Below are 14,562 nucleotides of genomic sequence, written 5' to 3' on the forward strand. Positions count from 1 at the left end.
GGGTGTCTCTGCGCCTCTATCAACGATGCCCATTGTTTGAATCAGTTGTTTGTTTGTTTTTTTTGTGCAATCTGGCTGTATTAATCTGTTTGAATGATATGAATAGATGTTAAGAATATATTTTTGTTTGAAACATAATTGAATCGAGCAGTCGAGCAGTGTTCGAACTGCTCGAACGCATTCTGAATCAGACTCGCACCTAAACACACACCTCCACAAAAATATGACACAAACAATTGTGCTTGTCAAATGGAACGCAGAACTTCACGCGAGTGATTTATTTTCCTAGCAGCAATTCAACGGATGGGAATTCTGCGTGTGAACTTTTTTGTGCCGGCCATTTAGTGTAATCGGTAACAACATAACATCAAATTAAGATTACCTGTGTTAAGAAAAGTGAACTTTTAACCGTTACTGCATTGTGCTGTACACGAGCCGATAGTAGAAAATTGGATGTTTCGTAAAGATTGAAGCTGAATGGCGGCGAGAGAAAAAATACAGCAGAATCCTACATTTCGCTGCTTAGAATAGTGTGCTGTTCCCGTTTTTTCCTTTTTGCTCTTGTTTCAAAATGGCGAAATTGTAGCTCGAACGACGGTGTACGTTATTGCTATAGTTACGTATTAATAGTGAAAATTAGTGTACCAGTAGGCTTTGCAACGAAATAGGTTATCCGTTCTATGCTTCCGGTCCGAAAGGAAGAGCAGAACGTATAGTTTAGAGTGAGCGTTTTTCCACCCTTAAAATTTGCCGGTTTGCTTACCGTCTTCACGCGGTAGAGCAATTCGCATTAGCCAGTCAGCCGAAGAAGGTCCCTGTCGAATCGCTCGGGAGGCGATTCAATTACCGGAATCGCATACATCTTGGCGCAACTTTGCTAATGCGGGAATAGAAAAGGAGGGAATCGTTGCAGAAGTGATATTTCCTTCGCAGCTTTTGCTGCGCGTTCTTTTTTCTTCGTACTGGCGAGACCTTGTTTCCTTTGAAAAGGGAGCAGAGCACAATGCGTTGTATTGTTGAAGCATTTTTGTTCCTTCCCTTTACTCGCTAGTTTGACTCACTATTTATTTGCCCTGGAACCGCAAGCAAGTGCCAAGGACAGGAACGAGGTGGTTTACATTTAGCAGCACAGTCTTGCCATTTTGTACGATTCCAACCCAATCCATAAGTGACTGCATTCTGACCGAGTACACAATTAATGCGTACAAATATTGCGATGCGCAAGCGCTAACGCTCACCTCTATGCAAAACGTACACACGGTTTTCTAGTGGAAATAGTTCATGTGAAAATATTTTCCTCTCCTCGAAGCTCGTCCCGAAGAGAACAAGAAGTAGTGCTTATGGGAATGTGTGGTGTGCGTACATATGTGTGTCTTTGTGTATTTCTTTTTTTATCTCGTCGTCGTCCTGTTCCGGAACACCTGAACCGTCAGCTTATGCTCGTGTGTGAAAAGTGTGATAATGCAACATTCTAAAATTATTCTTACTTATCCCAACCGCGCGCGTTAACTCCTGCAGCCCCGAAAACCGAGCGTAGCCTGTGTTGTTGCTACCGTCGCGAAGTTTGCCAAAATCAACTACAAAAAAGAAGTTCAACTTCCGCACAAAACCCACGGCAACATGAATACCAGCGCAACAACCAACACCAACAACAAAATCAACATAAGCAATAACAATGCGATCAACGACAAAAACAACACCAGCTATCCATCGTCCGCAATGCTGAGCCCTTCGCCGAGACGGGGAACGAAGCGCAAAATTACGCCAGGTAATTGACCGCTCGTGCAGCGGAGTAGTTGGTAGTGAGGCGATACTAGTCAATCGCCCGCCTGGCACATTAAGTTTGCGGTTCGTTGTAGGGTCCACAACTACCTCGAATTCTAGCAGTAGTAGGTAGTACCATAGCACATAAAATTATTTTGTTCGGTTCTCAAATCAACCATCAGTACGGCTATTAACATGTCACCGTAGCATAGCATAGAATCGGTCACTTGAGTTTAGTTTTGTTTTTCGTTCTTTTCTATTCCATTCCATAATTTTCCACCAACTCTTGACCTTTTCAACAATCAAGACAACACTCTTTCGGCCTCGATTTTACTGGTAGAACCCTTTTACTATTCGTGTTTGACCCGAAAACGGTCCGCAGTATAATATATTAATTAAAGGTTTAGCACTACGTTGCCATTTATTTACCACACACTAACCATCCTCACTACACCCACGCAACGTCCCTCGTCCACATATTATCTGCATGACGGTGTTTATAGTACCTTAGCAACTATTGAAATTTGTTGAACGGTTGATGTGGATACTTTATTGCAGCATTAACGGCACGATACGGCGTAACGCGAATGTACGCTACACAAAAAGAAAAGCCGATTTATGAGAATGCTGCATCAATCTATTTGTAGCTGAAATTTATATGTATTTTCGAATATCCATAATTGCAATACAATCGTTTGTAGCGTTAGTTTCGAAACTGAGGCTTGTCCTTAAACTCCACATCAGAAAGACGCGCTTTTCATAAACATTTCATTATAGTTTTCGAAGCATAGCTATAAATATTAAATGTAGATGTAGATTAGCTGGATTGCACGCCATCGACTTGTTTAACTCCTCTCTCATCTATTCATATCAAAAGTAAATGTTCAAGTTTTTAGTTTTGAACTTGTCCTGCTTTTGAATAAGATTTGCAACAAAAGGCTAATTAATATTGTTTTTGTTTTCCTTTCTTTTTTTCCTTTTGGGAATTTGTAGTTGGTAATGGGATTTCTACAGGTAAGATATGTTTTGGTTTTTTTTACCACAAAACACATTGCACGAATTTAATCCAAATACTGTTGTGGCAAACGGCCTGTACTATTATTGCTTTGCTTATTTCGCAAATATGTGTTTCGTGCGTCTAGTAGCTATCTCTGAGAAGAAAGTGTTTGTTGCGGAGTATTTAAAACAAATGATTTACATTCTATCAAATCAAGTCGAAGAAATGAAAAATGGTAAGCCAAGATTGTTCGACCAAAGAGGAAGACGTAGTCTTGGGTCGTGTTTTCGATTGCGAACGCTTTTGCCTTCATTTGAATGGGTAAGGCGGGGTATTTATTCGTATGACTATATGCACGACACGAAATGACTAAACGAGCAATGATACAAACCTAAATAAATCCAATCATTATAACTATTGCGCTACTGCGTACTCGCACGCATCAGCTGCCCACGACCGATGTTGTCAACAAAAATATTTTTATAGATCATACTCCAAAGTTCGATTTTTATAAGACATGGAAGTCGTTATATGTTTATACTAATACTATAAAATAAGATACTATTTTTTCTCATATCTGATTAGTAAACTTCTTCTGTCTGCCCTAATGTCCTGTTTGGTCATGTTAAACACTGATTTTCGGGTTCAGAAAAAAAATTAGCTACGAGTAACCAAGTTAAATTTAATATGCGTACATATTTAGCAATAGTAAACACTGATTTTCGGGTTCAGAAAAAAAAATTAGCTACGAGTAACCAAGTTAAATTTAATATGCGTACATATTTAGCAATAGTAAACATAAACACTTGGGGCGTCGGGTGACCGAGCCGATAACAGCGCCGGTTCAAATCCCATCCAGGCCGCCTCCCCGTACGCAGGGCCTGACTACTTTGCAACGGGTAAAATCAAGTCACAGAAATCCAGAAATGGCAGGCCGAGACCTCTCGAGGTTGTAGTGCCGATGAAGAAGAAGAAACATAAACACTTTCTTACAACGAGTGTTTCAGACCAGTTTTTGTTTTTTAATTTCAATCATATAATCTGTCATAGTTTGATTGTTTTGATTCAAAGCGTATTATTGTCTTGTTTTCTTTCTTAATTTTCTCAAATTTGGTTTTTTGTATTTGATGGATCATGATCATATTTCACTTATTTGTTTGTAAGGTTCGGATCACTGTAGTAATGTTTTTTTTTGGTATGTAATTTTAGCAATACGAAAACGGCGTAAACTGCAAAACACATCAAAGTCGGGCGAGTCGCGGGTAGAACAGGTTCCGCAAACCAAAAACACAGTTGCAGTGCTCAACGAACTAAAACGCAACCTGGTGTACAAAGTTGAATCACAGACTGGACCGGTTCATGCTCCGCTCTTCACGATATCGGTAGTGGTAAGCATAGCAAAGCGCTCGAATACACACACACACACACACAAACACAGCTGTAGTGTGGAGTTGCATTCCGTTTGTTATGTACTAGTCCAGTTACTAACATTTTACCCAAACTCTGTGTCTGACAACGCCACAAACCACCCAATTGTTACAGGTTGACGGTCAAAAGTTTGTTGGAACCGGGCCGAGTAAAAAGTTAGCTCGAGTCGCTGCTGCAGCCTCAGCTTTGCGCAGTTTTATTCAATTCAAAGATGGAGCAACACTAACACCGATCGAACCGCTACAAAACGTTGACTTTACCAGTGATGATCCGATGATCGAAAATAGCATCTTTCCACTGTCGGATACCGTGGCCGGCATGCAGGAAAAAATGGTCTCAGCAGGTGGAAAATATGTGCCTGAAAACATTACAGTCAATTCAAACAACTCGTTACACAGTAACAACAGCAACAGCAACAGCAACAGTAACAGCAACAGCAACAGCAACAGCAACAGCAACAGCAACAGCAACAACAACAACAACAGCAACAGCAACAGCAACAACAACAACAACAACAACAAAAACAACAATAACAACAATTGCAGCAAAAGCCCATACAGCAATAGCAGTTGCTTAAATAACAGCAGCATTAAGCCCATTGCTGCCAACCGCCAGTGTGACTTTAGCGGTAACAACACGGTACATTCGAACAGCAACATCAACAGTAAAGGCGTCGTGGTGATGCCAACCAACGGCAACAACTGGCAGCGAAAGGAAGCGATCGCTACCGGCGGCGTGCATTCCATTACCGACACTGAGAGGCAGCCGTCACTAGAGAAGGCATCAGCAGCACCACCGCCACCAACAACAGCAGCCATCAGCGCCAATGCGAACAGCGCCCGAACAGCCCCAGCAGCGGCATCCAGTATCGTAACCAACAGTAATTGCAATTATTATTATTCCATTTAATCCTGTTGTCCATAACATAACATTCCCATTCATGATAGGCTATTGTTACCCATTTTTTACGAATTGTTAACCATATATGAAGTGCAAACCGTGTGTAGATGCATTTGAGAATTCATGTTTGGTTTGACACGTTCCTGTTCTTTTTTTTCGTTTTTTGTTTGACTACTTCAAACGATTTACAAGCCCCCTATCCGCCCGGCCTCCTTTTCCATTTCCCTCCCGTCCCAGCCTTTCCATAAAATCCGTTGTTTTTTAACCTCATTGTTCCATTCACCGATTTCTAATGTTCTGTGTTCATCGATATGCTGTATCGTCCTTCAGTTGCAGCTACTGGAACTACTTTCAACGACAGTTACGAACAGTATATCAGCGTTAGTTCTGGCGGTACCACTACTGTCACCGCTTCCACCACCGGTACCACTCTCAAAACTTCCGCCGCTGCCATCATTCCCCTAGAACCTAACCCAGCCATTCCGAAACCCACCAACAGTAGCACGATTGCTGCTGATTCCAACCACCACCCCAGCGCCAATAAAAATAATCATAATAACAATACTGCCACCATCCTAATGCTGCCGCTGGCCGGCTACGTAATGTCACCGAGCGAAACGTTGCTAGCAAAAACACTTTACACTACCGCCACCACCACCATGGCCGACAAACTCGACGCCAAGCCTCTGTCGAACGAGGCTTCCGCGTTGAAGAAGCCAAAAACGAAAAACTCTAAATCGACCATTACAACCACCAACAACACCACTCTGGCGGCTGCGAGCGATTTACATCGCTTTGTAAACTATCTGCAGTACGATACGTTTAGGATAAACGGTTCGCAGAAGCAATCTTGCCATAACAACTATTTTAACAAGTTCGGCAACTTTGACGCATCCATCAATTCCTATCTGTCCTTAGTGAGTAATGATCTAACCAACACTAACACCACCACTACTAAACTGACCAGTAAAGCACTCGCTAAGGATGGTTTGGCAAAGAACATTTCCACCAGTGGCGCTACCGTTAGTGGCAGCGGTGGCGATGGTGGTGGTGGTGGTGATGGTGATGGTGCTGGTGCTGGTGCTGGTGGTGCTGGTGGTGCTGGTGGTGGTGGTGATGGTAGTGGTGGTGGTGATGGTGCTGGTGGTGGTGGTGATGGTGATAGTACTGGTGGTGGTGGTGGTGGTGGTGGCAGTGGTGGTGGCGGCATATCTTCCACTATCGCGAACGGTACCACCAATCCGGCTACCGCCATTGTGATCGTTACCTCGCCCACCTCTGTACTCACAACTACCAGCGCGAGCGAAAAGGGTTATATACGCGATTGTCCCGGCTCCAACACGGTTAGCTATCCCTTTCCAAACACTGCCATCCCGCCCAACCTGAGTCCCTACGCACAAAACGGTCATCGGCAAGTGGTTGAAAAAATTCAACAAAGCTTAAACTTATTTAAAAATACGAATGAAAAGGCTCTAGCATGGAAGAAACGTTTCGAAAGCAAGTATTAAATCTAAATTCCTCTTTTTATCGTTTCGTTGTTTACCCTCCGTTCTGTGTGCATTTTTTTTGTTCATATTGTATACTCCATCTCTGTGCCTCTTACTTTCTTATCCTGTACTGTGAGCGCCCTTTTATTTTCTCTGTGTGCTGCAGAGTTCAAACTGTTCTACTTTATGTATTCGTTTCATTGATCCCTTACTCTCTCTAATAGAGTATGTTTACAATCATGTAAACCATTACCCCCAGGATGCAATAGTTCAATTGAATCTAGTTGAATTATCATTAGAACTTTTTCTGTTATTGTAAAAGAATTCATGTAGCACTCTATGCAATGCCAGGGTAGGGTAGGCTAAAGACATGTTGCATAATTGTTTAAAGTGAACGAGCAATGAAATATTACGATGCTCTAGAATATGTTCAAACAAAGCATCCAAAGTTATGCTTGGAGTCGAACGTTGAAGAAGCGTTCATAGTTAATTAGTAGTCTCAATGATTAATTGTGTGCATTTTCTCGTCACTGTTTACGCGAAGAAAAATATACTTTGTGTATGCTAGAACAGTGGCTTGCTGGGATTTTGTGTTAAAAGACTAAGGTATGCTGAAAATAGAAACCGCTTAGCCTCATAGAGGATTCTTTCTATGGACGACGTGCTCACCTAAAGTAATCGAGGATTTTATATAACACTTTTTAACGTTTAACGCTAACGTTCCACGAATGATCAAATTCAAGAATAGTTCTGATTTCGTTATTTTATATAGCGCAATACACTTAAATTGGCTTTCCTTGTACTCTGGTTGCTAGTGATCTGAATGTAGGTCGTGCATTACTGAACATTATAAATAACTCTGCAAATTCAATTAAATTACTGCTTGCATTTCTTCCTAACTTCCTTTTTTTAAGGAAGTCGTTTTGTGTTTTCCGCTCGTTTTAAAAACCCCAAACTTAAGTATCTTACCGAACACTGTATGTTTAGTTATTGCTGATAGTGTTTGCCGTAGTAGATTCCTTTTCCGCCGTACACTTTTCCTTTTTACTTCATTTCGTTCTATGTGTCAATGTGTCTCAAGATGGTTCCATCAAGCTGATCATTGCGTACCATAATGAGTTCTTTTTTTTCTTATTCTCTCCATTTTTCCTTCCCCTCTTTCTTTCTCTATCTCTTTCTCTTTCATTCGCTCGCTTGCGTGTTCTTGTATGTTTGTGTGATGTTCTGTGTAATTCTGTCGTCCGTGTCGCGTGTGCCTACCTACTACGCTGCCTGGCCCGCCCATGGACTGTGGGAGTATAGAGCTGAAAGTGTCGTCTGGCACCGCACTACGCAACAGCGGAAATGTTGTATCCGGCCATCACCCGAAACCGCAACCGGAGAAAGGACCAGTGATGCTTTTGCATGAACTCTTTACCGATGCCCATTTCGAGTGTGTCTCGTCCGACGGTCTTCAGCATTCGAAATTCACTGTCGTCGTTACAGTCAATGATAATCAGCGCTTCGAAGGCACCGGACCGTCGAAGAAGATGGCAAAGAATGCAGCAGCAAAGGCCGCCCTCGCCTCGATATGCAACATCTCTTTCAGCCCTCTGCAACAGTCAAAATTTGGACTGATATCTGCGGGCACCAGCAATGGGTCGATCGGAGGCCAGAGTGTCACGCTGAATGGTGATAACAGTTTTACGCAGAACAAAAACTTCGAGCTACCACAAACGTTTGCTGATGCGGTGGGCAAGTAAGTGTAGTCATTGTAGCTTCCCGAACAGTACCGTGTTGTAACGCATGTATTTTAACGATGTATTTTTATCATTCTCTTCATCATCTGCCCGTAGATTGGTGATCGAAAAGTTCAACGAGGTGATGAAGGGTAGCGACGTGTACAGCCGACGCAAAGTGCTAGCCGGGTTCGTCATGACGCACGGGTACGACGTGAAAACAGCTAGAGTAATTTCACTCGCTACCGGTACGAAGTGTGTTAGCGGCGAGCATATGAGCGTTACCGGCTCGGTTATCAATGATTCCCATGCGGAAATCATTGCCCGACGCGGCCTGATGGACTTTTTCTACAGTCAGCTTGATTTGCTATGCCAGCAAACGATGGCTACAACATCGTCCGAATCGGCGATGGCCGTAAACGAACCGGCACAACTATCCGGTCAGGAAACGGATCCAGGTGCAACGGATCGGCAAGCACGACAGGAAATTATTTTCAACAAACCCTGCGAAGGCTCAAACCTCTACACTCTAAAAGAGGGCATTTATTTCCATCTGTACATCAACACAGCGCCGTGCGGTGATGCACGTGTATTTAGTCCACACGAGAACGATAGCATGGATGTGGATAAGCATCCTAATCGGTAACTTTTCTGTTCCTTTGTTGCTCCTCATGCATCCTATTTTCGTTTACATGTATGGTTTATCAGAAATGTTGTGAATTTTTGGTGCACGTTAAAACGCATTGCCTTGTTCGGTGTTGTGTCATATTGCGAGAATATTTTATTACAAGTTAATTCTAGAATTTACTGTATTTATGATATTTTATCAAATTATGTTTCGTGTTATCCATGAGAATTCCATTCTCTCCTTTCAAGATTTGATTGTGTTCGATAGATCATCGTTACTTGTGATAGAATACCTTGTTATAGATTAAATTCAACAAAGCGACAACGTGTACCATGCAACAAGGTCACAATAACATTCTCATAAACCACTTTGGTGAGCATTTAGTAATGCAATGTTGCGTGCATGTGTTTTTTTTTTATGTGTCGTACAATAGGAAAGCGCGCGGCCAGCTTCGCACAAAGGTTGAGTCGGGTGAGGGAACCATTCCGGTAAAGAGCAGTGATGGTATACAAACGTGGGACGGTGTTTTGCAGGGTCAGCGGCTGCTGACCATGTCGTGTTCGGACAAAATTTCACGATGGAACGTCCTCGGTTTGCAGGGTTCGCTGCTAGCTTCCATCATTGAGCCAATCTATCTGCACTCGATTGTGCTCGGTAGTCTGCTGCATCCAGCTCACATGTACCGGTAAGTGGAAAGAGTGTTTATCTGATCAATGGGGGTAAGTGGAGTCTATTGTATGTGTGTGTATGTGTTTATTTAGAGCTATTTGTGGAAGGATAGAGAGTGCCATACAGGGGCTTCCCCCACCGTACCGTCTAAACAAACCGAAGCTAGCGCTCATGACGTCGGCCGAATCGCGGAATCAAACGAAACCGCCAAACTTTAGTATTAATTGGATCACTAATGGTACCGAGGTGGAGATCGTCAACTCCTTCACCGGCAAGCTGATCAACAACAACACCAACACAAACAAGATGTCCCGGCTGTCGAAACAATCGTTCTACCAGCGCTATTCAACCGTTATTGCCCGACTGCCAGGCATACCGTGCCGCGAAGTGAAGCCAACCTACTTTGAGACGAAAATGTCCGTCGGCGAGTATCAGCAGGCAAAGCGCGAACTGTTTTCCGCGTTCAGCAAGGAGGATTTGGGCGAATGGCTCAAGAAACCGATCGAACAGGACCAGTTTACGCTGATTGTCGCGAAGGACAGCGATGGACCACCGCCGTACGCTAACCAACCCCAAACAGTGCCAATGCCAACCGATGGGACGGGCAACACTACCACCAACACCACCACCACCACCTCCCTGGTAGGTAATGTTTCTTCCATTGGAAATCACTCCAAATGACATCATGTCAAGTTCGCCAGCAAGCAGCGCAACTATGCGTCGATAGGAGGGTATATCGATAGCAACAGTGCTAGCAGCAACACTTCCGTAGAGCGTAATAACAATTCTAGCAGTTCTTCAGGTAGTTAGTTTAAGCGGCGCTAGTGTTTCCACTTGTTCGTTTTGTGATTCGAAACTTTCTTATAAATAGTAAGGATGACGCCGAATATGTGCGTGTGTGCAGCGTTGAGCGCGATGATGGATGATGTTGATGGAGATTTTTGGTGGAAAAATACCAAGCAGCAAACATGATTTTACCAATTTCGTATCTATCCGTTGCATTTTCTTTTTATGTTTATCTGTTTTTTTTTTATATTTAACGATTTTGTTGCGTTTTGCGCGTTTTTTTTTGGTATTGAAAGACATAGTATCATCGTGTACGTAATAGCTTAAGAATCTTAAAAAGAAACGATTCTTGTCTATAAAATTTGTGCATCCCCTCCCCGGGTTCCCGGAAAAGAGGGTGAGGCAATACTATGAGACTGGTTATAGCTTCTCTATTGTGTAGTAGTATATGGTAGTATTTCGTCTCCTTTCGACACTACAAAACAATTTTGGTGTGAAAAAGGTTGTCAGTGGTGCCGCAATTAGACCGTTTCATTTGCAATGGCAACAGTAACCCTATGATCATACCCATATGCCTTTGCGCTTGCCAAAAACGCATTGAATTGATGGTTTGGAGAGTGACCCCACGACAGTTTGATCGTGCTTTGATTTCGTTAACGATCTCAAGTTTAGTTTTGTTGCTTTTTATAAATAATTCTGCCCCGTAGCTCATAACAAATATCTCTTAATCAAATATGCGGAAAAAGAAACGCAAGATAGAAGCAATTGTGAGCAAAATACTCGATATTTATATTTATTATTTCCTTCTTTTCTGTATCGGTTGTTTTGCACCATCTTTGTAGACGGATGGATCGATTAGTCATACGTTAATGACATGTTCGTTAATATAGCTACATATAAAAGAAAAGATAGGTTAATTCAATAATTCTTCAATATGCGAGAAGAAACACTGATTATCAGTACTGATATGTAAATAGATGTGGGTGAAAGAAAGATATATATTCAAATTTTGTGACACACTCGCTACGCGTGTATCGTGCTAAGATTTTTGGGGTTAGCAGCAGCTGCTAGTGACGTAGCAAATTGTGAAATTTGTTTATCACGACTTCATACTGAATTTGATCATTTTATTGATCTATAATAGTGTCGATCAATCGTTTAATCTTCTAATTATTAGATCGCATCGGTTCGCATGTCAACTGTTAGTTAGGGGCGAGGATGTTGGTACTCCTCATTAGCTTTATTTACCGTAAGCAAAGCTATCGATAAACGGAAATGCTGCAGTCCTACCTATTGTATACACTCTCACGAACACACACATACAAATATGAATATGGTAGTAGCTATAGATAGTATTTTTTGGAGCGTTAATAAGCGATTGTGACCAGAGAAGAAACGATAGTACCATGCTGTTGATTTAAGGAAGGAACAAAGAAACATTAAGCAAAAAGGTGTCGGCGACCATAGCATTTGCTTACATTTACATTACATTGTGATTTCGTAACAAGAATGTTTTAACAAAACTATAGAGCGCCCTGAGCACCTATGCATAAAATCAAGGACATTCAAATTACAGTGACGATAATTAGTGCTTTTATTATTATTATTATTATTATTATTACTATTATTATCAATTACCCAAAACCGGTCTGTTAAGCCATATATGAATTTAAATAAGTCTATTCATAATAGAAGAGGTAACGCTCTAATCCTCCTCCCATGTCACATTAAATTGTTTCGAACTACTTAACACCAGACGTATAATTTATACATTCTTAATCAAAACTTTAGGCCATACCTGCGCCAATCAATTGAACACGCACATACACACATACCAACACACCCTTTACGAAAACTGTCCCGTGTTTTCCGAATAGGGACGTATATTGAGTGTAATTCTGTTTGATATTATGGACAAAAAAAAATTGTTGTTCATTTGAAAATGAATTTGCTGCAAATCCGGTACTGTCGCACAACACCGTACGCGCCTGTACAATTGAGACTGCATATTTAATCCGTTTTGGGTGCACACATAACGCCCACGAGAAAGGAAACCCGGAAAATGGCGCAGAACGAGTAGTTGTGCGTCTTGTGTGTGAGTGATTTTGATGTCAATTAACAAATCATCAGTATGGCTTATACAGTCTCAAACAACTCACATGCTACTTCTCTAAAACAAACTACACACCCCTCCCTCCGCTTTCTATACCCCATCCAAGCATAAACAGGACTAATGCTCTGCTGAACGATGTATGTATTATTAAATACACACACACAACACCACACACACACACACACACACACACACACACACACACACACACACACACACACACACACACACACACACACACACACACACACACACACACACACACACACACACACACACACACACACACACACACACACACGTCTATTAAAACATTATGTGATGCAACGTTTGTATTCGTTAACACAGGAATAACACAAATACGTATTTTAGCGTAAGTTACAATATTACTACGATAATTTATTAACATCATCTTAGTTTAGGGCCCGAACCCAAAAAAGTTATGCCGTGTTTTTGTCTCTCATTTGCTCGATTGCATTCGCAATTACAAGATAGAAAAGGGAGACAGCACTTGCATTGTGTATATGTATCTTGACGTATGGTATTTTCGACGATTCTTAATACATGCAGACACACACTCACACAAATAACGCTATAAGGACGGGCATTACCTGAATAATTCAAATAGTAAATGGAAATCGGTGGGAAGAAAAAACGAAACAAAATCAAGCAAAAATAGTTTTGAAAGGCCTGGTCATAAGCGATAGATGGTCAGCTGCATCGTGTAAAACCGGAAACATAATTGGAAAAGCGCATCATTAAAAAAATAGTTTGTCAAAAAGCTATTTATTTTATCAATTGTGGTAAGGTGCTGAGCGACATCCTTGTCATTACGTTAAGATTGAAATTGAAAATTGGGAATTTTTGCATTGCGTAAAGTTAAGTTGATTGACGAATTTATTGGACTAAGAAGAATAGCCCACAACGACTCACATTAAAATCTCGCAACAGAACAGCTTGCTAGTAACGTATTTATGTACATATTAAGATTTGCTTTTTCTTCTTTTTCTTTTTTTGAGACTGCCGTACAAAAACCGAACGGAATAGCAGAAATTATTGTGAAGTGCAATTCTGTTTGTACAATATCGGAGGATAACAGGGTTTGATAAAAAAATCCCAATTTCTCTCTATGTTTTAGGTAAATCGTAGCATTTTTTTTTATTTAGACCAACTTTGAATTGCGTTTATTCATATTACGAAACTTGGTTGGAAACAACAGTGAAAATCTTTGTCATTAAAAGTTGTGCGCGTTTGTTATGAATTTTGGACAGAACTAAAATTTAGCCTAAAAGTAAAACAAAACTGAATATTGAGAATTTAGCACATTGATACGATTTTATAAAGGCGCACGTGTATCAGGGCTTGGCTGCTATTTTTGAATGTTTTGTAATTACTTTGGTTTCCCTAAATCGCCATGGCATTCTGTGAATCAAACAAACAAAGAAAAGAATCATGCTAAATTTGTGAGGGAAAAAATCCCAATGGAAATAATTTTGCCACTAGCAAGGATACATATGAGTAAAAATAACCATACAAAAGGCTTCTGCAGTGCTGTCTGTGCAAAACTGTGCATGTGTAAGTTGGCTGGTTTGGCTTTTGTGTGATGAAAAAAAGAAGAAGCGACCGAGGATGGACATTTGTTGGGCATTTGTTCGTTTTCAAAAAGGAAAACATAAGAAGCTAAATTTGAGCACAGTTAAAGGTAAAAAGTTGTGGTGCTGCTTGTTTCGACAATTTGGAAAGCTAAAAACTAAAGGCAAAAGTATATATATATATATATATATATATATATATATATATATATATATATATATATATATATATATATATATATATATATATATATATATATACAGACACACAGACAGATACACAGTTAGGATAGAAAGTAGCATATTTGCTTTTCGATACACAAGACGGGTTACAGGCAAAAACATTGAGCAATATTGCATCCTGTGTGTACATCGGAATAGTATTGCAATAACGAAAGCAATAAGTAAAACGATGCTCAAAATATTTATTGGCTGATTTGATTTGTTAGATATAACCGGTTAGTTACTGTTACTACGGCC

The 14,562-nt window shown here is 40.9% G+C and overlaps 1 protein-coding gene across 10 annotated transcripts in view; it reads left to right on the forward strand.

The window, feature by feature from the left end:
- The window catches only part of LOC118510623 (double-stranded RNA-specific editase Adar-like), a 136,954-nt gene that overhangs the window by 107,256 nt on the left and 15,136 nt on the right, over positions 1–14,562 (forward strand). For 3 of the 10 annotated variants that reach the window (XM_036052971.1, XM_036052701.1, XM_036052797.1), the window contains exons 4-12: positions 1,519–1,768; positions 2,758–2,778; positions 3,971–4,149; positions 4,304–5,069; positions 5,420–6,586; positions 7,879–8,314; positions 8,412–8,936; positions 9,356–9,607; positions 9,684–11,962. In XM_036052971.1, the coding sequence (XP_035908864.1) occupies positions 1,621–1,768; positions 2,758–2,778; positions 3,971–4,149; positions 4,304–5,069; positions 5,420–6,586; positions 7,879–8,314; positions 8,412–8,936; positions 9,356–9,607; positions 9,684–10,272 (4,083 nt within the window). In that variant the 5' untranslated portion in view covers positions 1,519–1,620 and the 3' untranslated portion in view covers positions 10,273–11,962. The other 7 variants (XM_036052886.1, XM_036053141.1, XM_036053062.1 and 4 more) reach the window with 7 other exon arrangements.

The sequence above is a fragment of the Anopheles stephensi genome, chromosome X (genome assembly GCF_013141755.1).
Source record: "Anopheles stephensi strain Indian chromosome X, UCI_ANSTEP_V1.0, whole genome shotgun sequence".
In the NCBI taxonomy this organism is placed as follows: domain Eukaryota; kingdom Metazoa; phylum Arthropoda; class Insecta; order Diptera; family Culicidae; genus Anopheles; species Anopheles stephensi.